At 38.7% G+C, this 26,204-nt stretch overlaps 1 protein-coding gene and 1 long non-coding RNA gene across 13 annotated transcripts in view; one reads left to right on the top strand and one right to left on the bottom strand.

Annotated features, from left to right (window-relative positions):
- The window catches only part of LOC110351660 (uncharacterized), a 60,873-nt gene that overhangs the window by 26,417 nt on the left and 8,252 nt on the right, over positions 1–26,204 (top strand). Inside the window, exon 2 of the long non-coding RNA XR_003498047.3 lies at positions 22,290–22,540. This is a non-coding gene — a long non-coding RNA (uncharacterized lncRNA). The remainder of the gene's footprint in view (positions 1–22,289; positions 22,541–26,204) is intronic.
- The window catches only part of MYOF (myoferlin), a 73,013-nt gene continuing 61,992 nt past the window's right edge, over positions 15,184–26,204 (bottom strand). For all 12 annotated transcript variants that reach the window (XM_072039623.1, XM_072039627.1, XM_021268205.4 and 9 more), the window contains 13 exons: positions 25,777–25,932; positions 25,577–25,668; positions 24,467–24,637; positions 23,785–23,933; positions 23,467–23,606; positions 23,150–23,238; positions 22,969–23,064; positions 22,156–22,297; positions 21,760–21,859; positions 17,793–17,986; positions 16,783–16,892; positions 16,290–16,437; positions 15,184–15,836 (listed from right to left, as the gene is read on the bottom strand). In XM_072039623.1, the coding sequence (XP_071895724.1) occupies positions 15,801–15,836; positions 16,290–16,437; positions 16,783–16,892; positions 17,793–17,986; positions 21,760–21,859; positions 22,156–22,297; positions 22,969–23,064; positions 23,150–23,238; positions 23,467–23,606; positions 23,785–23,933; positions 24,467–24,637; positions 25,577–25,668; positions 25,777–25,932 (1,623 nt within the window). In that variant the 3' untranslated portion in view covers positions 15,184–15,800. The remainder of the gene's footprint in view (positions 15,837–16,289; positions 16,438–16,782; positions 16,893–17,792; positions 17,987–21,759; positions 21,860–22,155; positions 22,298–22,968; positions 23,065–23,149; positions 23,239–23,466; positions 23,607–23,784; positions 23,934–24,466; positions 24,638–25,576; positions 25,669–25,776; positions 25,933–26,204) is intronic.

Genomic DNA, 26,204 nt, shown 5'->3' with positions numbered 1-26,204 from the left:
TTTTAACCTTTCTTCCCCTTTTCAATGGTTTGAGTTAAAAGTGAGGTGTCAAATGTAATTTTTAATTTCCTGCCTATTTCATTTTAAGCCACATCTTTTTGCATTATTTAATCAGTGTGATATTTTAACATGGCTGGTGACAAGTGACTCTTAGGAGTGTTTAAGAAACTCAGAAAGTATCTGCAATTTAAAAAGCAAATGATGCCTTGCAAAACTGAAAAGTATAAAGAGCAAAGTAGACTTATTTTTCTCTATATTATTAAAAGACAATAAAAAATGGTTATTTTAAAGCAGCTTAGGGTGAACTTCTAAAAGCTGATAAATATCATATGTTCTTGGAAGATGCTAGCCTTAGATGTAGCTCATACAGATGAGAAAATGGTTTAAAATGGGAGGGACAGTTTTAATTTAAGAGACTTGTAATATCTGGAGGCATTAAAAGCTGGTAATCAAAAAAAGTTATCCACTGCTATTCATTAATAGTAAAAACAAAAAAAAAGCTAATACATGCCTGTATCAAAACCTGATATTAGGATAAAGCTTACACAGAATTTAAATAGCTGCTTTTAAAGTTAGCTGTAAGATACACTGTTTGACGTCATTCATGGCCCCTCTTTTAGGGAAGTTAGATTTCCCTGTGGTCATATTGGATTGACTCAGGAAAACATAGTGGGGTCTAAACATCTCAGAGGGAGGTCTTCTATTGCCTGATGCAGAGACTGCTCACGTAGTGCAATAGATTATACCCTTTTTCAAAGAGTCAGAACAAAACCACCCCTCCATGACCAAAATCAAAATATAAGGTACCTTAAACATGTTAGCTTTTCAGTGCCTTCTTTGTTCTGATACTGCACCATCTGCCACATGCTGCACTGTAATTCTCTTAAGTATTTATTTCTGTAGTGTCTGCAAGTTTGTGCTATGTATGTTAGAAACACATAAGATGGTGAAGCTGTAACCGAAGACCTTAAAAGCCAAACAAATGGGATACAAAGGGAGGAAGGACATTTATATTTATTTCTCCTTGTCCTTTTCTATCATTTTGTTTTGCCCCTTCTGCCGCTTTATGTAGTTACTCTATTTTCTAGCTGCTTTCTGTAGCAACTGGGCATTTAATTGCACACACATGCCTGGTCTGTTTTGTAACCCTTTCTTAATCTGTCATGCAACTTTTATGAAGTTTTCCATTTACTCTTAGTTTTCTTCCATTTTCACACTTGTGTACAACATTTATTTCAGCTGTAAAAATAGCGTTCTGCTTCAAACTGTTTGGTTGTCCCAAGCCTTTTGGAGAATCAGTTTGTAGCATGTAGGTTTTTGTTAAAAGTGCTCATTAGTCTACTAGTGGTCTTGCTATGCTGGGTGTCTGTCATGGTCATGAAAGACGTAACTAAAGCAAGAATGAAAACCTCACTGTGCTTACTCCTGGTTTACACTGTGCTTTCTAGTTCAGGGTGTTGCAGCCTGAGACATCTTTTACTTGCTTGCAAAAGCATGGACATTGTGATCTGCGTGTGTCCCCAAACACAGGCAGCTACCCCCATTTTCAGGATGCTGGTGTCTAGAAAAGTACAGTGGACTTGAATCTCTTCTGTGGTTATAGAGAAGTTAGCAAAGAATGTAGGCACTAGGTTTTGCAATTCAAATATCTTAAGAGACAGATTATTTGCAGAGGAGGAGGACATAAAATAAATCATTCTACTCCTGTAATGTTAGCTGATATTTGTCTCTAATATGATTTAAAAAAAAAATAAAAATGCAGTCTTTCAAGGAATACTGATAGCTGACCCCCGAACTGACAAGCACTGCCATGTTCTTCACTGGCTACTCATGGCTTATTTCATAATTGCATTGCCCCCCCCACCAGCCCCACTTCATAAAAGTTATACTATTCTGCAAACTGTCAAACTGTTAAGGAAATGAACATTAATAGTCTCAGAACTATTACTAAATGAACCAAAGAACTAGGCTGGCAAAGCCATGTTTCAGCTATAAATTCAAGATCTGTGAACTGGCTTAAATCCAAAGACTTTGTAGTTTTATGCTACTGCTCTTAGGCTGCTTTTTTTTTTTTTTTTTTTTTTTCTTTCCTCCTCGTTATAGCCACTTCTTTTCTGCATGGAAAATCAGACTATGCAGGGCAGGGAGCAGTATGAGTAAAATGGCTTGGATCTCGGAAGTCCTTAAAAAGTTCTTACTAAGTTGTTGGCATGAAGAGATCTGTCAGTTATTCTACATTATAGCAGCAGGACAAACTTGCTCTGATTCAGGAGTCCTGGCCTAAAGCTCTGAAGAGCAGGCTTTCAGAAGTTGCAAGTTTTGGCAAGGTCAATGGGTCAACGAGGTCAAGTCTACGTTCATCGTGAGCAGGAAGCCCACAAGTGGGTGCAGCGGTCAGACAGGATAATGGCATCTGGTGAAAATAACATTGATATGTTTTGTGACCAGATCAGATGTAGAGTGTTATAGTAAAGACTGGTTGGATAAGCGAGAACTGTAATACACATGTAAATAGCATGTTTTCCTGATGCACTAAGCATCTTGGGTTAATACGGAGGTCCACTTTTGTAGTTCCACATGGATGAATGGTTATATATTTTTTAATTTTATTTTTCTGTCTAGGGTTTTTCTAGGGAGGTGAGGTAAGGGGGTTGTCAAGCTTGTGAAAAGACTCAAATGCTGTCTTAGTGGCATTTGAGATCTCTTTCCTTCATGTTTCTTCATGTTTTTGTTTGTTGTTTTATTGTTGTTTGTTTTGTGTGTGCATGTTTCCTTTGGACTTTTAAACCCAAAGTGAATTGAAAAAGGTTTAGTCTCTAAAACATTTTTTTCCTTGACACATCTTAAAAATCATTGACCTTAGATGAGATTAGAAATACATTATTACTTTGGTTGTGGTTTTTTTTTCTACATATTTTTTTATTTTTTTTCAAGCTGCTACATTCTGCTTAGCTTAAGCGATGAAGTACTCATACTCACCGTTGATGAACTTAAGGTTCCTTGCAAGACACTCAATCCCTCTTTTCAACCAGTCAGCACTTAAAAATAAGAAAAGTCTTGTCTGATCATCATAATCTTGAATGTTTACAAGTGATTAAAGATTTTTTTAACTTTTGAATTGTAATACCAAACTGGCTCAATAGAACAGAAGAAGCAGATCATGGGGCCAGCCATCATCTTAAAAATGGTGGGAACACGTAACCTCTCCGTGGCTTTGCCATTGCTGGCTGAATGCTCGGTCCCTCTTGTATTCCTAGTCTTTATCTCAGTAGAGATTCCCAATCCTATTATCCTAAGGACACATCTGCCTTGTTTAACATTAGCCAAGGTTTGTATCATTGAACTTGGTGCATTTGCATAGTTTAGTATAATTTAGCACAAAGATATGACGCAGGTCCCAAAAGGGGAGGATAGTACTGATGATAATGTGGGGCTGCACTCTTTCTCAACAGAGTTCGTATATTTGAGTATGGCACTGTTTTGGCTATGGTAGTAGAGAGTTTTTGCTTTTTTAAATGCTCTTCTCAGGCAATGACTCGTTAATTGTTACACTGAAGTCTCAGAGAAAGTTTGTTCTGGTGGATTAACCTTGGATCAGTATTTAAGAAATCTGGCTCCTCTGGTTTCTGACCTGTTTGATGACAATGAGCAAATCATCTTATCACCCTGTGCTTGATACTTAGCTAATAAAGCATGTTCATATGCACTGAAGCTAGATATCATTATTACACACCAGAGCCAAGGGTAAGAGTGTTTCACCAGAATGTGAGATGGCTTAGTCTGATGTGACATTTATCTTAATTCATCAGAAGTGCGATCAGTGGGGAGTTACCCAGGCCTTTGTTCATGAAGATAAATGTCAAATGTTATCTATCTCCATTCTCATATGGTGTCTATCACCATGGTATCTATGTGCCTCCAAAGCAATAATGTACACAAATTTAGATCTAAACCAGTCAGCAAAGGATGATCATAAAGATGTCTTCTGACAATTTTCTGGCAGTGGCTGTTTGAATCAAATCTTCCCTGTTTCCTTTCATTCTGTAACAGACAGTGAGAGATAAGCTTGTTTAATTATTTGAGGGGAGATGGAGGGATTAAAAAAGGATAGACTTGGACAGTATAATGGAATACTGAATTCATAATAAATTCTTTCTTTCACCTTCCTGCTAGTTTGCCTTTCTGCCCAGGAGGCTAAAGACATGTTCTCTCTACTGAAGTCAGTCTTGGAGTAAGCAATGCCAACAAGACCAGGTGTAATTTAAAAATATTTGTGCATTGTCAGTTCTGGAATTAATCTTTCTTAATTGAATTGACACGAACTCATGTCTGCAGGTAATGTAAACTGTCAAACACTCTGCCAGTGACAGCATGTTGATCAGGGTGGTGAAGTTAATGAGAGATCTAAATTGTGATGGAATATCTCACTGTTTGCTTTGGAGCCTGGTGTTTATAAATGCATTAGTAACATCACATTAAGAACAGGCTGCAAGACTCTTGAGTTCTGAATGGCTAATTGTTTGTTTGCGGTTTCTGAAAGAACTGAGGACAAGATATTTGTACCTCAGAAACGTTTTGGTAGTGTGTTTGCTTCTGTGAAATGTCTTTCCCTTGAAACGCATATAATGGAATTTTTAAGTAGAATGTATTTCATTTGATAAACTGTTCTTATAGTCTGGAGATACTATTTTAAAATACACATATAAAAGCATTTATCAGCCCTCTTTGGGAGGGTCTTAGCCATTTCCACTGACAGCTAGATCAAACCTACAGTTACCTGTTAGTGGAGCATGTAGCACAGTCTAATAATCATGCTTCCCTTTCCTTTCCCTCACGGCAGTATGGAATTGCTGTTAGCTTTCCAACATCCAGGGTAGTGCACTGAGGATACTGTGTGTGTTGAAAGAGCAAAATTAGCAGATGAGCCATTGCTTGCTGTAGACAACCATTTGTAAGGTATTCCCAGGTTCCTCCAAGCTTAGTGAAGTATGCACTCTGTGTGACATGCTCAAGGGCTGAGGCTGCAGCCAAGTTTTTCTGAGTGAAGGTAGGAGCTTATGAATCCACAGCCTGAGTGATACATCCCTTGAGAAAAATACTTGCTTAAGTGCCATAATAAATACTAGTAAGTATCACACTGCATTCTGTGCTAATTAGAGTTCAGACCCTCTTTACCGTATGCAGGCTGAGCTCAGTGGAGATTTACCACACATAATGCGAACAGGATGGTGATTGGATTTTAAACAGCAAGGGGTTGATTAAGGCTTTTATCTTGAGGTATGTGGACCATAAGAGAAGACATGACTGACAAAAATAAAACGAAATGCAGTGATCCAGGCTTCCAGACCAAAGGCACTATGTTCTTAGGTGGAGCCCTGGGAATAAAAAGCTAAAATATTTGAATATGAAATGTCTGAATGTTTGATATGGGGACAGTCAACCTATGGATTTGAGTGCAAATGAATTATGTGTCCTTGAGACATAACTAATGGCAAAGCAAAAATGGTAAAAGTACTCCTCTTGAAGTCATGCATGGTTCTTCCAGAGGTATGTACTTACCTGAAGGAACTAAGCAACTCAAGTAAAGTTTTAGGTTTGGGGGTTATTTTTAACTGTCAGGAATGGTTAATAGCTGATTATCCACAATAAAAGTGGTAATGGAGAAGATACAGACATCTGTGCAGGCAGATTTACTTTGCCATGAGAAATGCACTGCACATAAAGAACAGACAGGTTCCTTCTTGGCGTAGCTGTCAAACTGGTATTATATTTGTGAGAAACTTGGTGTGCTGTGATCTTTCTTGTTTTACAGTCATGGATGAATAGTAACATAGACTTTGGGAAAAGGAGATTTTTGAGAAAGAGTCCTTTGATAGCAATCCACAGAAGCAGCCATGTTCTCTGATAAATATTCTTACTAGACTGCTATTTTCTAGTGCTTTTTTTCCCTCCTAGAAATATAAATTATTAACCTTTTTCCTAATATATATTTTAGTGACATCACAAAGCATGAAAATTCTATGAAGACTCCATCCACATTTTTACAAGGCAGTAGCTCATATGGCATAATTCAATACGCTGCTAATTTGTGTCTCCTTTTGATTCCTTCCCTGTTACTCATTCTCTTGCTTATTTAATGCAGACAAAGATGAAAGCAATTTACAAATGGCTGATCTGAAAAATGCCAACTCAATAAGACTACAGTTCACCAAGATCTCTTCATGTTGGCGCTTGGCTTCCGTGTCAGAGTTCATTCTATGGTGTCATGTCTGCCAGCTATTTCCGTATGCTTTTTCACTGTTCTCTTACAACTGGGGTAGTACAGGAAGTGTTAGAGTAGACCAGGTCAGGATATTCTGACAATGTTTTATATCATTCTTCTAAGGTCCAGATGATTTTCTGGTTGAAATTACAGTAAGTAGTTTAATCTTTTCACATTTTATAGGGTGGGAAATAGCGTAGGTCAGATTTTTATGTCAGATTTTTTAATATTATTTATTTGTTATTTATTTATATTGTTATTTTTATATAGTTATATTGTCAGATTTGTTTATATATATTCATTTTCTTATCTGCACTCTTCGATATTTGTCCCTAGGGGAAAATATCTAGGGCATGATCCTAGTTTAAAAAAAAAAAAAAAAAAAAAAAAAAGAGTAGCACTTAAATTGACAGTTTGCATGACATGGCCTTGTCTATATGGGCTAATTGAAACTGTTTCTACTTTGCCCAAGGCTGAGAGTAATTTACTTGGGTTAGAAACACTAGTAGAGAGACCTTTTCTAAATCAGCTAAGAAGGGACAGTGTAACCACTTCATTTTAGGAGGATTATGCATAATAGAAGATAATTTCATTGAGCTTGAAATTTCATTTGAGGTAGTGTGGGTATGTCCATCTGTTGTCGATAATGGGACAATGAACTATTCCAGTTTGTAATCCTGGGTCTGTACAGCTCCAGCAACACATGGGTGCATGTTCCTCTGCCTACTTCAAATGTGAGCTACTACTACTGCAGGCACTTTGTGTAGCTTTCTGCAGCTTTTCATGGAAATTAGTATTTATGATAAAACCAACATGCATGTTATTGTCACAGATGGGCAATAGATTTCTTTCCCTCTTTAATTCCTTTCACACCATTAAAATATATATATATATTTTATATATATATATATATATATCGCATTCAGACCAAAAATATTGGAAATGACATTTGGGAATTTCAGTTTCCAAACCAGAAACTCAGCTTTTGAGGTAGAAGTGACATGCAGCAGTGGAAATGTGCAATATAGTTGAAGTTTTATGGAACAGGTGACCAGATGCTGAACAGTTGCTGTGGGAAGGTGTTTTAAAGGTAATTTCCTCACAGAAACCCTGCATCAGCATCTCTACTATGTGAGCAAAGGTAAGGCTGACTGAATTGAAGATGCTTTCCTATGTGCTCCAGTAGGGACAAAGAGCAGATCAGCAGTTAGAACTGATGCTAACAGCAGAACTCTTCGATATTTTGCCAGACTGGCCTAGTTTGTGCTGTGCCAGATGTGTTTGGGGTTTCAACCCTTTTTTTTTTTTTTTTTTTTTTTTTTTTTTTTTTTTTTTTTCTTCCTTATTGCCTCGAATGCAAAAGTTTGCTCTTGGGTCTTTTGATAGTTTTGGAGCTACATTTCTCTTTTATTGCTTTGGGGGATTTCCATTCCATTTTCCTTTAATTTGCTCCTCCCTGTTAATCGCATAAGAGAAGCTTAGAGTGTTAAGTGAACAGATAATTCTTGGTCTATGTATATGAGCGAGAAGAATTCTGATTTACATGAAAATAGCTACCCTCAGGTTAGACCTTTACATTTGGAAATAAGCTCTTTTCAGGTCTATTTTCCCTCCATTGTTATGTGCTTTATTTAATGTGAATGGTGGATGTTTGGGGAGGGACAGAGGTTTGTTTGACTATTCAGATTCATTGGCAGGATTTAAGTTGGCACAGCATGGATCAGAGCAAGATGAGTGGAGACATCTGATTTCTAATTAAAAACACACGCAGCACATATACTTATGCAATTGAAGTAAATCAAGTAAATCCTTTCTCAGAGCTGATTGCTTCTACCTGTCTACTTTTTGTGTGTGTGTTTAAACTCAGCACAGTGGGACCATCACCATTTTATTTCAGGATTTTCAATGCGTGAAACAGACTCCAGAGCTAAAACAGCTCCCCTGTGACAAAGCCTCTGTATGGGAACACCAGGATGAACATCTGCCCAGGTGTTCCAGTACTTTTGTTTATTGTATAAATACTTGTTTCAGTCTATTTTCTTTCTTAATTTTCTAGCAGTATCAGGTACACTGTGCAGACTTTGCCAAGAGGGCTGATGGATTCTGTGGTAGAGCATATGTGTTTTGGGTTATGTGGATCTGATGTGGGCAGAATTGTTTTAGAAATTTCATTTCTACTCCAAAATGGGAATAGTTGTGGAAAAAAAGCCTGCTGAAGTTGATCTTTTCACAGAATCACAGAATCACACAGAATCTCTAGGTTGGAAGAGACCTCTAGATCATCGAGTCCAACCTCTAACCTAACACTAACAGTCCCCACTAAACCATATCCCTAAGCTCTACATCTAAACGTCTTTTAAAGACCTCCAGGGATGGTGACTCCACCACCTCCCTGGGCAGCCCGTTCCAGTGCCTAACAACCCTTTCAGTAAAGAAATTCTTCCTAACATCTAACCTAAAACTCCCCTGGCGCAACTTTAGCCCATTCCCCCTCGTCCTGTCACCAGGCACATGGGACAACAGGCCAACCCCCACCTCTCTACAGCCTCCTTTAAGGTATCTGTAGAGTGCGATAAGGTCGCCCCTGAGCCTCCTCTTCTCCAGGCTGAACAAGCCCAGCTCCTTCAGCCGCTCCTCATAGGACATGTTCTCCAGGCCCCTCACCAGCTTCGTCGCCCTTCTTTGGACCCGCTCTAGCACCTCCATGTCCTTCTTGTAGCGAGGGGCCCAAAACTGAACACAGTACTCGAGGTGCAGCCTCACCAGAGCCGAGTACAGGGGGACGATCACCTCCCTAGCCCTGCTGGTCACAGTGTTTCTGATACAAGCCAGGATGCCGTTGGCCAGGCCAGGGCTGTGTCAGAGATTTAGAGTAGGAGCTAATAGCTATAGAGTTCCCAGAGGTGCTGAATCCAGTGTGTTCCCTGCACCCTAGTAGAAAGAGCATGGGGCTGAAGTGAGGGCACTGGTTGACTGTTACCAATTCTCAGCCAGAACAAAACTTTCAGAAAACTGTCAGCTGTCTGAAGTAAACTTTTGTTAGGCATGTTAATTAAAATAAAGGCTTCATATATCCAGGAGAGCATATTCATGTACAGAATACTTTTGCAAAGCTTCTCCCCTCAAAATCAGGAAAAAGAATGTTGGGAAATCTGGAATTTTGCTGCAGAAGCCCTGATGCTTTTCTCCCAGATAGTGACATCCAAGGGTATGCTACAAACTGGAGCTTTCATTAGGTTAGTGTACATTTACATCTGTCTTTTACACTTAGAGTAGCTGTTGAGTGTCTTAAAGGATTCTGTATCTTGACTGCTTAGTTGACATATTTGCAAGGTCTGTCCTCATTTCTAGTATGTGTGGACTGGTGGCTCAGCACTTTTTTGCTGTTCAATTTTATTTTTGTTTTCCCATGATATTTGAGTAAATTCTTATAAGTAAATAAATTCTTCTGAAGGTCATTCCTATGTGACAGATGTATTCTTGTCTACTGAGTCTGCCAGCAGTCCTGAAACAGAGCTTTGGGGCAAGGGGACTTGCTAACTGAGGACTTGGTTCAAGAATACCTTGTTTGATGTCTAAATCAGCTTAAGATACTATTCTGTAGGCCATACCCTCCACGATTTGTGTCAATACACTATAGTACTATGGTTTGAAGCAAATAAGAGGATAGTCATACACTAAAAACAATCAAAAAGGGTGAAGGAAGAAGTCAGTGGTGTTCTGATTTTGTTGGTTGAGGGCATGGTAGTGAATAGGAGTAAATAGTAATGCTGCCAGTGTACTGTGAGGTGTACTCTGCTAGAATGAAGCTGATCCATGGTCTTTAGAGAATTTGGTTAACTGCGTCTTCATGGTATTTTATCTGATAACCTGAGTAGCAAGACGGAATATACACTCAAGGCAGGAAAGCTTGGGAATTCTGCAAGGAAGGGTGTCTCTCACAGTTGTGAGTGTATCCTGCTGCTCCCAGTTGTGCAGTGTGGCCCGAGTTGAATGCCTTCTTGGGGATTCCTGCCAGTAAGCATGGGATGCAGTGAAGTGTGAGAGCTTGTTCATTTTGTAGTGTTGTCCGAATATGTAAATGTAGGGAGGTATTTTAGCTTTTGTTCTTATCGAGTTATATGGTCTGATGGTTTGTTCCAACAGTTAAAATCTGCACTAAAAATGTCTCCTCTAACCTTTTGTATTTTTTCTGTGCCTTTTCAGTTGAAGGTTTTGAGGGGAAAGGAGTTTTCACGTGTGCACATGCATGGTTTTACATGGTTTTAATACATTCCCTGAATAAAATCATCTGATTTCTATGTTCTCTACCTCTCTGTAGCTTACTTTAGATGTATTTTCTTGTCACTCTGTCACTTTTCAGGCTAGTGCTGATCTCTTAATCTTTTCTTGTACAGGAGGCCTAATTTGTTATTCTCATTGTCAACATTTGAATCTTTATGCCTTTTTCAATGTGACTCTTTTTGAGACCTGTGACAAACTCAAATATGAAGTTTGAACATGAGCTGATTATGTTGGATAGAACACCATTGTAACAGCATGACCATGGTTTATTCATTGCTCCTTGTTTGATGATGGGTACAACTTTGTTTCTTTAATTTCTGTTTCATATTGCTCATCTGCATTGTTTCATTTGCTCTCACTGGCAGATCTGATTAGAGGGCATGGCTGTTTAAAGAGGTACTACCGAGAGGAGTTTAGGTGCAAATCTGTAATTGTTTCATTACCACCTAACAGCAGTTGCACTTAAGGTTAATATAAACTCACCAGGCACTACTAGTTCTGCATCTTCTCCTTTCTGGAAGTGTCTGTGTCTTCTTACAGCTGAGAAGTGTGACACTTAAACTTAGTCGTGGAGAAAAGATTCAGTATATGTGAAGGCTTGTGCTTGAAGCAGTACAGTCAGAGGGGAGGTCTGTACAGGTTCAGCTCACTTCTCTGCCTGAAAGATTGAAGCCTGAACCTGTTACCTGGCTGAGGGTGCCCTTACTGGTAGGGTGTTGGTGGGGACACCCTCCAGCACCACTATTGTGGTAGCAGCACTGATGCAGAAAAGAATGGAGGAGAGGTGGTTTGGTCTGTGGGTCCCGAATGGATGCTGGCACCTTGCTGCAGCTCTGAGCTGTGAGTGGGAAGATGCTATAGGCTCATTGTCCCTCAATGATGATGAAGTAACTCCCCTAAAGGAAGTCAGTGAATGCCCCACTACTCTGTGCTGGCACTTGTAGATCCCTTTTGAGCTGGCTGGTGGTCCCACTGCTCTGTTCAGGGCATCTGTGTACCTCTGAGTGTCCCAGTGCTTTTTGCTGCTAGTTGTGGCACCTGTTAGGGCTAGGAAAGGAATACAACTGCTTTGGAGTCTTTCATAAGCAACTGTAGTGTATTCAGAGCTTTTTGATGGCTTCAGGGACGTATGCGTTTTCCCATCTCTGTTCTTCATCTTGCGCTTGTCAATGGATTTCATCTGTTGGCCATAGCAAAAGCTTACAAAAGAGACAAACTTTTTTGAAGGGTAGATTTGTGGTCAGAGTGCTATTGGACTCAGTGGACATAGTGTCTATGTTCCCTCTTTTTATTTTTTTTTTTCCCTTTTATTTTTCCTTTGGAGAATTTACTTTCTAATTCAGTTGCCTGTATATATACATGACAGCTTTCTTTACGCACAACTTTACACAAGAGTAAAGCCCTGAGTATTATTTAGTAGCTGAGATAACATATGCAAGATTCAGCAATGAGTGCTGCAATCTCACTATTTGGTTCTGCTTTCAAGTTGCTGGTAGATACTTAGGCATCTAGTGGCACAGAGTGGAAACTTTCACAGCTGCAGCACTAGTCAGTGGGGACAAGCCTTTCTCTTTCAATCACTTTCTATTTGTATACATTTGTATATATATTATATATAACTATATATATTTATTATTTATATTTAATATCAATATATGTTATATATATTGCATTATATGTAGAATATACAATTTATACATATATTTATGTATAATATTATATATATGTATTTGTAGAATTGGTAAGTCCCAAATGCATTTACAACTGTGCTTGCTAAATACACTTTGCAACAAAGGACTTTGATGGGATTGTGTTTTCCCTTAACTACTAAATAATGTTACTGTTCATATGTGAACCATATTCAGGATAGGAATGAAACTGCAAAGTCTTTGTGAACACATGAGACTTGGGATGTCATCTTGTGGTTGTTTGAAGAAATGCAAGAACATTGTGGGTGTTGGTGAGTTTAGTCCTCCTTTGTCTTACCCTGAGTTGGTTTAGGTGCTGATTTTTTTCTCAAGCTACATGATGAGTTTTTCTTGTATAATCTGTGCAGTTGTAAAGTATGTGACAGCAGCTGTTAACCTTCTTACAGCCTGCTTCAGTAGTCAGGGTTTGGGGTGAATATAGGGAGCATTTACCATCATTTGAGGGGCATCTGATAAGAAATAGCATGCTTCTTGGAAAGCTGAATGTATCAAAGAATGCAGCTGCTGCTTCATGAACATAACACAGTGTCAGAGCCAGAAGGACTCTGATGTATTGTTGGCAAGTGAGATAGTGCTTTTATTTAGCCATTTTTGTTAAAAGTGCTTCCTGTCTAGCTTTAGCATTTCTCAGGCTTTTTCAGCCAGCTATCATCTCATGTTTTAAGGACACTGAGGTGCAGAGAAGGCAGCCTCATCAAATAGATTTTTCCAAAACAGAGAAGTCACTTTGGACCCAGATAATCATCTCTGTAGAGTCTGTGCACTAAGGAATTGTGACAGGAGTGCTCTTGAACTGGGCACATCAGCTCACAGCCCAAAATATTTTGGATGACGGTGCCTGTGGAATTGCTGAAGTGAAAAACAGAGTTTATTTCACTTTGTTCTCCTGACTACTAAGAAAGGAACTCAATATTGATCATCTGTTGTGACCTGATCATCTTTGTTGTGGATGAAGGGTGGATTTGACTTTTTTGATTGTGTGGCTGTACTTCCCAAACTGCTTTAAAAGGTTGTAAACTTGAAGTGCACGCCTTGTGGAAAGAGTGGCATAGACCTATTCCAGGCATGAAGGAAAATTTGATCAGAAAAGTGTGCGACTTGTGACTCCTATGTTCCAAACCACAGACTGAGGGTGAAGATCAACTAGAGATGTATGCCTGGTTGTAGTACTGAAGATAGTAAGACAAAAATCTTGTATTTTTATGGAGTAGTTAAAAAATCATCGACATTTATATTCAACAGGTTATTATTAATTGAGGCAAAGCAACCTCACAGGAGGAGGAATTCCTAGGGTTAATTTGTTTCCTATGGTAAGGAAGAGTGTTAGGTACATCTATACTCTGCCCTTTTTACTGTATCCTCAGAGGGTGTTTCCCTCAGTTGCTGGTAAGGGGAGCAACATGACCTAAGTGAGCGTCCAAGTAGCCAGGGCTCAGCAAGCATGGCACAAAGTTGTTTCTATATAGGGCTAAATCTTTGCTGCTGTGTGAGCTAGGTAAAAAGCTACTCTACTTTGGAGTCATGAACGGTCCACTACACTGCATTACAGGTTTGACTATCATTGTATGTAAACGATAATGCTCTCATTTTCTTGCATGTGAACATGTGTTTTCTTTTGTTTGTTACTGGGACAAGCTGGGAGGCAGAATGGCTTCTCAAACTTTTCAGTTATGTTTTTAAGTGTCATTTACATAATTATAGTGAAACTATCAAGCCTATGCATGCTTATACAAAGAGGCATCTGTTAGGCAGTGAACTCAGAAGGGGCAGTATCTGTCCCTCTTCAAATACTAGGTGAAGAGGCTTGCTCATATCTATACTCTGCTTCATAACTGGTTTCTGAGGAATGCTGTTCCTAAATACCTCCTTAACGTTAAATGCTGTGCTAATGACAACCATTACAAGTAACACACTTTCTTGTTATACAATGAAAATAAGGCTGCTGTGATTTTTACCTTCTGTCATATTTATGGCATTGACTAAGACAGATTTTAATAGTGGATGATCAAACATTAGGTGACACAATTACTGGTTATTTCTGGAGTGCTATTTCATCATTAGTGAAGGGACAATCCATCTCGATAGATTAGTTCCAGCTCTGAGCTCTCATTCATAGGTCAAGATGCTTGACAGTTTCTTAACCAAAAAATACGGGTGTTATCATCTTTTTGACAGGATGACTGCTACTTTTGCCTCCTGTTCTTGCTAAAAGGACTTCACATTTATATAATACCTTTACTATAGCTTATTCTACAGAATTAAATCAGTAACTTTTTTTTTTTTATTTTGCCTGACAAGTGCATGTTTTTTTCACAGTGCTGTAAAAAGCATTGTGTGCCATTAAATACACAAGATTTTTTTCAAGGACTAATTAATTCTCGCAGTTGTTACTGCCATCCTTCTAAAGCCAGCAGGAATCTTAATGCAGTTAAGAGTGTGACTATCATACAAAATACTGTTTTCAAGTTCTGCTGCAGATTTTTTACATTTAAAGCACTGGAGAGTGCTTCTACTTTGGTCCTCCATAACATCAAGGTGGAATTCCAGCCTATAAACCTGAGTTTACTGCAGATTATTTTATATTCGATGGTAACTAGGAGGAGTCTAAATAAAATACTGTGCATTCAGATCATGTTTTAAACCAGGGTTTATCTAGGTTGCATATCCCTTTATGTTCTGATTCAAGATAATCTCTAAATCCAAGAAGTAAAAGGAAATTATTCAAGAAGTTTCATTTCTTTATTAATTTCCTCATTAATGAGTAAATTCGTTAGAATTTTGTGCAGAATTATTTCCTTATTCTTCACGGTGAAGACAATAATAAAATACCATAAAATCCAGATTAATAGACTTATTTCCTCTGATTGACACTATACAATACCTAATGCATTGCAGTTTTGCAAAAGAAATGAAATCTGGAAACTTGCATTTTACTTGCGGATAATTTTATTTAACCATTTTTACATTACAGTAAGTAAACAGTATATTAATGTATTTATTTCTGTGTGCATGCAGTTGTCAAGATACATACAGTATTAAGTCTACAGTGCAATAATTAAGAATTTAAAGCAAAATGATGCTGTAATCTTTCCTGAAAACATCTGACCCATTACTGATTGCACTGTGAGGTTTCTTAGGCATATGTAATTATAAGTAGGGTTTGTTTTGCATTACATTAAACATTAAAAAGTTTCAAGGTGTACCCAATACAGATAAATTCTCAAAAGTATCCATAAAAAATAGAGATAACAAGAGCAGGCAGTCTCCTGAGTGATTTTTATATATAAAAAAAATTAGTTTAAAAGCAATGGAAGGCAGAACCTTACCATGTGTAGGTGTTACTGAAGACAAAAGGCCTTGTTTGTTTGTGTGTTTTTTTAAAACACCAGTCATGACCCCTTGAACCTTGGCTAACCTTGGTTAAATTCTTTCTTCCCATCTATTTTCCAGTTCAAAATAGTAGCAGACAAAAAGCATGCTGAATTTGGTCCACAGCCTGAGGCAAAACCTCACTGCTATTGAAGATGAGGTGAAAAAACTCTTCTTTAAATTGGTTTCACAATCTTCATTGATAAGTAGTTCTGTGGGAGTGAGGAGAGAGGCAACAACAGAAGTGAAAAGATTTATATTTTTATGGAATATTTCAGTGTAGTTTTCTAAAAGACACTTAAGATCCTAGACTGCATCAGAATGTGTTCAGGGTATGCTAATTCAGTTAAAATATGGTAAAGATAGTAAATTAAGATATTTCAAATTAAAATAGAATGAAATCCATACACAATTTTTAATTGTGTACATTAGTAACACCTGTAAAGCACCATCTTCAAGCTTCATCTTCAGTTTTAACGTAGTTCTTATTTCTTTATCATTAAAAATCCATTGGAACTGTTTACAGGTATAAGGATCCCTATCTCCCTGCTAGAATTGAGCTGATTAGAATTTCTTGTAGGAGGAAAGGGGTGTATGCTGTTGACACTCATAAAAGCTAGCCTCACACTACAGCTGAACAACAGTAACACTGAAAAAATTCTTACCGGCAATGAATAGAGGAGTACTGCTACAAACAAGAGTATAATCAGCAAGATAATAAGGCCTATGAAGAGCCACTTAAACCTGCGCCACACAATAAATTTCATTGTCTTGCAGGGATTTGTAAACCAAAGGAAGGAAGTGTCTGGTCGGCTGCATTTTGAAAGAAAAAAAAATATTAATTGTACTATAAATATAGGGAATAGTTAAACTAACCCAGCAAAACACTGTGGTTTTAGAGTTGAAAAAAACATAGATAATTTTTTAGTGTAAGATAGTGATTTCAGTAAATGTGTGCCATTATATTGAAACCACCTTGCTTTTTTATCCTTACATTTGCAGAAGGAAACACAGATGGCTTTTATAAGCTTTTTATAAGCGCAGTTTTGCAAAGGATAGTTCAGGTCTAATAGGTCACTTGCTGCATGCAGATCTTGTCAAGAGCATCACAGTTGCTAGATGCATATTTCTCAAGCTAGTAAGAGAAAAACATCTTACTTTGGTAGATCTAATTTGGGGTTCATGTTGGGTTCATCTCTTCCTTTACCAGCTGGCCTTTCCTCAGCTTCTTTTTCATTGACAACTTCCAATGTCATTTCAACTTTACCCTTCAGAAAATACGTGGCATGAAACAAGAAACAAACATCTTACTGAAACAGCAGGAAGAATACTTGTTTGATACTTAAACAGCACAGTCTTGTACAAGATTCTTTTGTGTGCACATGTGTGTTTCCATTTCCAAGTATACTTGTTTCTGCACTGTGGCAGTGTCACAATACAGCCATAGAGAATGACAAACAAAAAAAAAAAAAAGATACAGTACATAAAATGGTTTTGCTAGTTTACTAGCAGTTCGATTTTAGGCTAAGTATTGCTTTTACCAATTTGGCAAAACAAAAGTTCTGTTTTTCTTTCAAGAACAATGCAAAGACTGCATCTTTCCCTAATGATTAAGTGTCTCATTTTTATGTTGCTGTTGGATTTTTTTTTTCCTCCAGATAGATTAGATCCTTGGCAATAAAAAGTCTGGTTAAATTGCTCTGGGTCTTCTGATAAGCAAGAAGCCAGTCTGTATTTTCAGTATACAAATTTTATATATATATACACATAATATATAAATAAATAAATATATATATTAAAAAAGCTTTGGATTTAAGCTTTTTTTCTTTATTCTTTAATTCATTTAAGATGTTTCATGTTTCTCCTAAGCAAGCAATAACATGCTAAATTCATTTGAATAATAATAATATTTGTCGATTTGTTGAGATAACTGGACTCAACATGGTGCCAAAGTCCTTCAAGGTAAACAAAGTTAAAGACAAAATAAATGTATTAAATTAGTAAACTCACAGTTTAATTGTTGATGGAGCAAACTTCCTGAATTTGTGCATGGGACCAAGTATTTACTCCTCTATCCACTGAAAGATAACAGCTAAGCAAGGGTCTCTTTTCAAGTAACCAAGAAAGGCTGTAAAGCGAAGTAATTTTTAAAGTAGTAGTAATCATACCGCTAAAATGCGTGAGCCATCCTTTTCAACATAACATGGCCACCATCCTTTCATAGATTTTTGTTCAAAGAGAGAGGCAGTCTTGGGAGCCTTCTGAAAACTGTCTGCCTTGTATTCTGGAATCATGTCTATATTGCATTTCTCTGGAATTTTTGCTGGAATTATTGTTTTATGTAAATCAAGTTCCACAAAACCTGCAAGACATAGAGATTAAAAAATAAGCATTGTATAATGCTACCAACCAAAAGCATAGTGGTTCAACATAAACCTTTTATCTCCAAGCATGTTCTAGAGGAAGAGTGATGAACAGATGTGTTACATTCTTATTTATCTAAGCATGTTGTGAGGCATGTAAGAGGCTGTGTTTACACCCATCTTGTTGGTATTGAAAGCATTGGTGTTGATACAATGCCTCAGCAAGCTGCCCCCCTCCTTTTTAATGCAACATGACTTGATATTTAATAGTGTTTTCCCCCATGTACCTAAACAGAAAATAACCAAGTACAGCAATATAATGCATATGTAATTTCTGGTAGTTAAACATATTATTTACCAAACTTTTTAATGATGGTTATCAATTGATGATTTGTTTCCAGTTTTTGAGGGCTATATGGTTTGCATGTAATCTAAAGATTTATCTACCTTAAAACAGGGTAGAGAAGTTTCTGCAGGGCAGTATCTCTAGGCTATCTTCTAGCTGACAGAAGTTGCGAAATCGTCGGCGCTTGTACTCGTGGGGGACTTCAACTTCCCTGACATATCCTGGAAGCACAACACAGCCCAGAGGAAGCAGTCTAGGAGGTTTCTGGAGAGAGTGGAAGATCGCTTCCTGACGCAGCTGATTAGTGAACCTACCAGGGGTGGTGCCCTGCTAGACCTTCTCTTCACAAACAGAGAAGGACTGGTGGAGGATGTGATTGTCGGGAACAGTCTTGGGCAGAGTGACCACAAAATGGTGGAGTTCACTATTCTTGGCGGGGCCAGGAAGGGAACCAATAAAACCACTGTATTGGACTTTCGGAGGGCTGACTTTGGGCTGCTCAGGACACTAGTTGGTGGAGTCCCATGGGAGGCGGTTCTGAAGGGCAGAGGGGTCCAGAAAGGCTGGGCGCTCTTTAAGAGGCAAATCCTAATGGCGCAGGAGCGGTCTATTCCCATGCGCCCAAAGATGAGCCAGCGGGGAAGAAGACCAGCCTGGCTCAACAGAGAATTGTGGCTTGAGCTTAGGAGAAAAAAGAGGGTTTATAATCTTTGGAAAATTGGGCAGGCCACTAAGGAGGACTATAAGGATGTAGCGAGGCTGTGCAGGGACAAGATTAGGAAGGCCAAAGCTCATTTGGAGCTCAATCTGGCTACTGCTGTTAAAGATAACAAAAAACGCTTTTATAAATACATCAACACAAAAAGGAGGACTAGGGAGAATCTCCATCCTTTACTGGATGCGGGGGGAAACTTAGTTACAAGAGATGAGGAAAAGGCGGAGGTGCTTAATGCCTTCTTTGCCTCAGTCTTTAGCGGCAAAACCGGTTGCTCTCTGGATACCCAGTACCCAGAACTGGTGGAAGGGGACGGGGAGCAGGATGTGGCCCTCGCCATCCACGAAGAACTGGTTGGTGACCTGCTACGGCACTTGGATGTGCACAAATCGATGGGGCCGGATGGGATCCACCCAAGGGTACTGAGAGAACTGGCAGAGGAGCTGGCCAAGCCCCTATCCGTCATTTATCAGCAGTCCTGGCTATCGGGGGAGGTCCCAGCTGACTGGCGACTAGCAAATGTGACGCCCATCTACAAGAAGGGCCGGAGGGCAGACCCGGGGAACTACAGGCCGGTCAGTTTGACCTCAGTACCAGGGAAGCTCATGGAGCAGATCCTCTTGGGAGTCATCATGCGGCACTTGAAGGGCAAGCAGGCGATCAGGCCCAGCCAGCATGGGTTTATGGAAGGCAGGTCCTGCTTGACGAACCTGATCTCCTTCTACGACAAAGTGACGCGCTGGGTGGATGAGGGAAAGGCTGTGGATGTGGTCTACCTTGACTTCAGCAAGGCTTTTGACACCGTCTCCCACAGTATTCTCCTCAAGAAACTGGCTGCTCTTGGCTTGGACTGGCGCACGCTTCGTTGGGTTAGAAACTGGCTGGATAGCCGGGCCCAAAGAGTTGTGGTAAATGGAGCCAAGTCCAGTTGGAGGCCAGTCACTAGTGGCGTCCCCCGGGGCTCGGTGCTGGGGCCGGTCCTCTTTAACATCTTCATCAATGATCTGGATGACGGCATTGAGTGCACCCTCAGTAAGTTTGCAGATGACACCAAGCTAGGTGCGTGTGTCGATCTGCTCGAGGGTAGGAAGGCTCTGCAGGAGGATCTGGATAGGCTGCACCGATGGGCTGAGGTCAACTGTATGAAGTTCAACAAGGCCAAGTGCCGGGTCCTGCACCTGGGGCGCAATAACCCCAAGCAGAGCTACAGGCTGGGAGAGGAATGGTTGGAGAGCTGCCAGGCAGAGAAGGACCTGGGAGTGATGGTGGACAGTCGGCTGAATATGAGCCAGCAGTGTGCTCAGGTGGCCAAGAAGGCCAACGGCATCCTGGCTTGTATCAGAAACACTGTGACCAGCAGGGCTAGGGAGGTGATTGTCCCCCTGTACTCGGCTCTGGTGAGGCCGCACCTCGAGTACTGTGTTCAGTTTTGGGCCCCTCGCTACAAGAAGGACATCGAGGTGCTTGAGCGGGTCCAAAGAAGGGCGACGAAGCTGGTGAGGGGCCTGGAAAGCAAGTCCTATGAGGAGCGGCTGAAGGAGCTGGGCTTGTTCAGCCTAGAGAAGAGGAGGCTCAGGGGTGACCTTATTGCTCTGTATAAGTACATTAAGGGAGGCTGTAGCGAGGTGGGGGTTAGCCTGTTCTCCCATGTGCCTGGTGACAGGACGAGGGGGAATGGGCTAAAGTTACGCCAGGGGAGTTTTAGGTTAGATGTTAGGAAGAATTTCTTTACTGAAAGGGTTGTGAGGCACTGGAACGGGCTGCCCAGGGAGGTGGTGGAGTCACCATCCCTGGAAGTCTTCAAAAGACGTTTAGATGTAGAGCTTAGGGATATGGTTTAGTGGGGACTGTTAGTGTTAGGTTAGAGGTTGGACTTGATGATCTTGAGGTCTCTTCCAACCTAGAAATTCTGTGATTCTGTGATTCTATAAGGTCTTTTTTGTGTGTGTGTAAACTACAGCATTCAACTTTGAAAATCGGTATTTGTCATTTTTAGAGCAAAACTTCAGATTAGTCAAAAGTGACTAAGTGCAAAATGTCTTGCAAGACTTCTTGCATTACATGTTTTATTGCAAGACTTCTGTTTTCCTATGTGTTACATAGTTAAATAAAAATACCATAAGAAAAAATATCCTCTGGTGTTAAGGAATCTCAAATCCTCTCAATCAATGCTTTTCACTGAACGTACGTAAAGGCCTGCCTCAGCAAGGATGCTGTACAAATCTGAATTAATAATAGCATGAAATAGATTTTTGGACCTAATTTACAGTATTATTTTAGCATTATTCCTTTACATAGAATTGAAGTACTCCTGCTGTAAGTTTTCATACACATTATGAAATTTCATACACATTTAAAAGTTGGACTTGGTGCTTAGGGACATGGTTTAGTGGGTGACATTAGTAGTACAGGGATCAGATGATCCTGAAGATCTTTCCCAACCTTAATGATTCTATGATTATCTTGCCGTTCACATGTTGTGGTAAGACTTACATGAATACAAATTATATTGGTTTACCTGCAGTTAGGCTTTCACTGAGTGAGTATCCATTAATTCATGAGCACAAGTTACAAACATTGTACTACTGTGTGAAGGTAGGAGTGTACTTGCATGCTCAGTAGCTAACTTTGAAAATATAGACTTTAATGCAATAATTTAAAATTGTTTTTATACCCTACTTTGATATGATGATAATTCTTAGAAATCTTACCGAGATAGTCATCCAAAGAGAACTTGTCATTATCCCATATCTGGATGATCAGTTTGGGTGGGATTCTGAATTCTGTCTTGTCAAGACTCCAAAAATGTTCCTATTTTAAAAAACAAAACACAAGTAACTTTTTAAAATTACATCTGAAAATTCAATTCTGTGGCCTGTTAGTAGTTGCGAATTCTAATGTGGGGTAGGGAAAAATTAAGCATCCCTTGACTTTGCTAAGCGGAGACTGCTGTTCCTTGCTCAAAGGAAAAATTGAACCTGCTTGCAATAGCAGCTTGAGAAAATTATGCAGAAATGAACCAAGCTGCCTCTATATGTGCAACAGACAAAATTAACAGACTAATTATGGTATGTATTCAAAGTATTGAAATCTTTAGAAATACTTACCTTTTTGGAAACTATACAGAGTTGCTCTGCTGGGAGATAGTCAAAAGGAAAAACAAATCTCCAGTTAAAGTTCCCTTCACCATCCAATGATCGGTAATGAACATCTGTTTTCTGCTTATTTTCCTCATTACCAGGCATCCATCTGAAAGTAGAGACAGACACGTTTACTGTTTGTAGTGGAACTACACTGGTATGCATTTGTATTTCAACCATGGTTTTGAGTGGTTGCAAACAAACCACGGGAGTTGCTCATGGATGGCTAGAGGCTTCTATAGACACATGGATGGAGACTTTCACATGCTTCCTATTTGGTTCAAATTTGGCACTGCAAATACAAACACCTGAACTGAACTTTTAATCTGCTAAGACTAGTACTCCAACGGCGGTGAGTTTTATTATTACTATTTTTTTGGAAGGATTAGATCGATAGCCTAATAGTATCTTGCTGTGTAGCTGTTTTTTTTTTTTGCTTTTTTTTTTTTTTTTTTTTTTTTTTTTTACATTAAGACTACGAAATGTAACAAGATTCCAAGCTGTGTAGCACCAAAGCTAACACACTAGCTTGTCTGTTGCTTCTCACCTCTAGATTTTATTTTTTTGTAAGGCTGAATTTTTGGGATCTTTCACAACACATTAACTGATCATGCTATATCTCATGATACTTCTGTACTTATCTGAGGTTAGCACTACTTCAGAGTGAAGGGTGCACTGCCTTGGCTGAATCAAATCATCTTTGGTATCCATGTTCTTGGCAGTTCCAGTATATTCTGAATATCATTTATCTGCAAGTGTTAAATGACAGGATGCTCCTACCCTTTCACATAAATGTCACTCATTTCTTCCCCTGTGATGCTCTTTTCATCCAGAAGGACATCTTTGGTGTTCCAGACAATCACACGTAAAACATACCTAGGAGAGAAGATGTTTGGGGAAAAAGAATTGAATTGCCTCTGTCATGGCTACCAGATGATGTGCAATATGTATAGATACTCACTTCTTGGCTTTTCGGGGAGTGATGTTGAACGGAGGGCCTGGAGGCCCTAAGCTTTTAGGGAAAACATCAACCCACATCTGGAGCTTTCCCTGTATTAGTAAAGAAGATGAATGAGGGATTGTTTGCTGCATACGTGTTTATCACGGTAATTCTGTGGAAATGTCTATTGATTAGTACTAATTTCTAGCTCATTCATGTTAACAGTGTCAGAACTTGTACAGGCTTCAGGCACCCTTATGTATTTTGGCTTTTCTGCTTGCAAAAGGAATGCTCTATTTCTGCATTCAATAAACAGAAGTAAAACCAGTTCATAGTACCTGAGGGATGTTGGGCTGGAATGTGCTATATAAGGTCCTTGTCTCCACATGCTCAGGTACCAAACCCTGTGTTCTGAGGATATGAAGGGCTAGCCGCTCTTCACCTGGACCAAGATGCTGATGCAGTACTTTGTTAGCTTCTGAAACAAAATAAATGGAATAGAACAGGGGCTCATGACTCAGAATTTGCATTTGAATTTTTTTTTATAAAAGTTAAAATTGAGTGCAAAACTGCGTACCTTGAAGTCAAAATAGCTGAAAAGTTTTATATTTGTGTCAATATGAATTTAAGAAGGAAATTAAAGTAAACAAACTCACCAGCTGCCTCCAAAGTATAGTCTTGTCCCCCATAGTTAATTCTTCTACCATTTTCAGAGATGACAGGAGGAGCATAACCTTTAAACCTGGCTATGTTTTGCAATAACTGGGTTGGTTTCAGTTGATCACGCCATGTGTTCACACCAGAACTTTTAGGAAAACAACAGAAACATATCTTAAAATTATTCAACATTCAAGGTATTTATCAATTATCTTAAATTTATTTATTAGTTTTAAAATGATTCAGAAAGGACAACAACATATCTGGTTATATTGTCTGCTTGCATCTGATACAATTACATGATTTTGAACCAGCTCAATTACCTTTCAAGACAATGCTTTTTCTTTACATATCAAAATAACACGTTAACAGATACTTTCATATTAATTAGCATGAATAGGTCAGAAAACTGTTAAGTATGTGTTCACTGTATAGAAACAACACACATTACCATATGAAAAGAGAATTAAAATGTTTTATGTCATTGTTTTCAGTCAAGGCTCTTTTGAAGACTTTAAAGCTTAACTTGGAATTCAGATGATACAGTGAGCTCAACAGAAAAGCATCAGAAACCATACAATTGTTTTAACTATACAATTGAGATGAAGGAAGTCCAGATTTGTTACAGACAGTGGAGACCAGATGTACAGATATGACTTCTCAACAGACAGTATGACTTACATGCAGTACTGCTGCGGGATGCCACAGTGAGACCCGTAACGAGAAAGAAATCTGTTCTCAAGATCAATTGTGGTTTCTCCCACTTTTTCATCACGAGTCAATGTGTCATAGTCATAGACTGAAATTTTCAGATCTTTTTCTTGAGGTAAGAAGCAGCTGAGTTCATACATTCTAAATATAAAAGTCTCCAGTTAACACTGTTCCTCAGAATGTTTATTTTTGATATAAGATACTAAATGGATGCTTCCAGTGCTGATAATTCTAGTAGCAGTTACCATTGATACTCTACTTCATTATTTGTAAATATTAATATTTCTGTTTTGTACTGCTATGGATACTTCAACTTTCCTTTCTACACAATGCATTACTTGGGGTTTTCTGTGCAGCAGCTTGAAATGGGACTTGGAAAGCTAGTGTGGCTCTTTGTTAATCACACTGTTAAAATCCACTTTTTTTTGCATAATTAGAACTTCTAAATTTTTAAATCACAATACACACACAATAAATATGGTCCAAATGTTCAGTGTCTGACTAGAAGGGATTAGTTATCTTGCTGCCGTTTACAAAAAAGACTGGAGAATTTGCCTAAATTAATTCTCTGAATCTACTTTCAAAGTATTCAGTCTGATGTTTGTCACTGCTGCTGAATGCATTACTTTTGAGTACTCTAGTGGTAAATTATTCTCAGTATCCTTTTTTGATTTAATTTCTAGTCTGACTTTTTAACATAGACTTCCAGATTCATTATAGAAGAACTTGGAAGAACTGGTTATTCATCATGACACCAAAGTAAGTTTCAGAACTAAAACTTTTTCCATATTTTCTAGGCACATTTCATTATTCTTATACATATAACACAGGGCAGTTTAGTATGTTGTCTGCATTTGTGCAGTGTACCCGTGTAATACAAAAAATTTAGACCAGTCAAACACCTACACTGTACATTGATTACAAAAGGGAAATACCTTATGTAACTTCAGTCACAATTGTCAGTATAAAACTGTGAATACAGCACTAGTTATTTAAGATAATGGTTAATCTCAATTGCATGACATTCTCAGAAAACATGAAACATTCTAAAATGCGGAAATAGAAAATAAAATTTGTTACCTGCCAAAAACTGGGTTGAGAGTATTAGGCACATAATTATCTCTGTCTTCAATTACTTTTTTACCAAGGGATATTTTTATGTAAGGATCACACTATTTAAAGTAAGAAGAAATGTTATTAACAAGTAGTTATAAGACTAACTTTATGTAAAATATATTACAGCAGAGTTAGCTTACAGACATTCCAAAACCAAGTCTCACCAGCCCATTATTATCCTGGGGTTGAAGCTGCAAAGCTCGAACAATATAAATGCGCACGATACACTCCTGAGGCCCGCTGTCTGGTAGCTCGCGGAACTGGCGAGGAGGAGCTGGAGTAGTGGGATCATCAGGTAATGCATAGATTTTAAAGGATCCCTAAAAAGTAATACAAAGACTCAATCAAGATAAATGTCGAAAAATCTATATATTTTTTTCTTATTTATCCTATGCATACACACAGTTTTACACAGAAACAGGAAAATTATATCCTTCTTTAAGTTAAAAGTTGTCACTTGGAAGTCATTTGACTTTAGTGGGTTTTGGGTAAGACAGCAAAGGCAAAGTTATATCCCTAGCTGACTGAAATTGATATACTTCTTAAAAATTTCAACAGTATTACTTAGCTTGCTCCTGCTAAGAACATGTAA

Source organism: Anas platyrhynchos, chromosome 6 (genome assembly GCF_047663525.1).
Source record: "Anas platyrhynchos isolate ZD024472 breed Pekin duck chromosome 6, IASCAAS_PekinDuck_T2T, whole genome shotgun sequence".
Lineage (NCBI taxonomy): Eukaryota > Metazoa > Chordata > Aves > Anseriformes > Anatidae > Anas > Anas platyrhynchos.
This window is presented reverse-complemented; position numbering and strand designations above follow the sequence as displayed.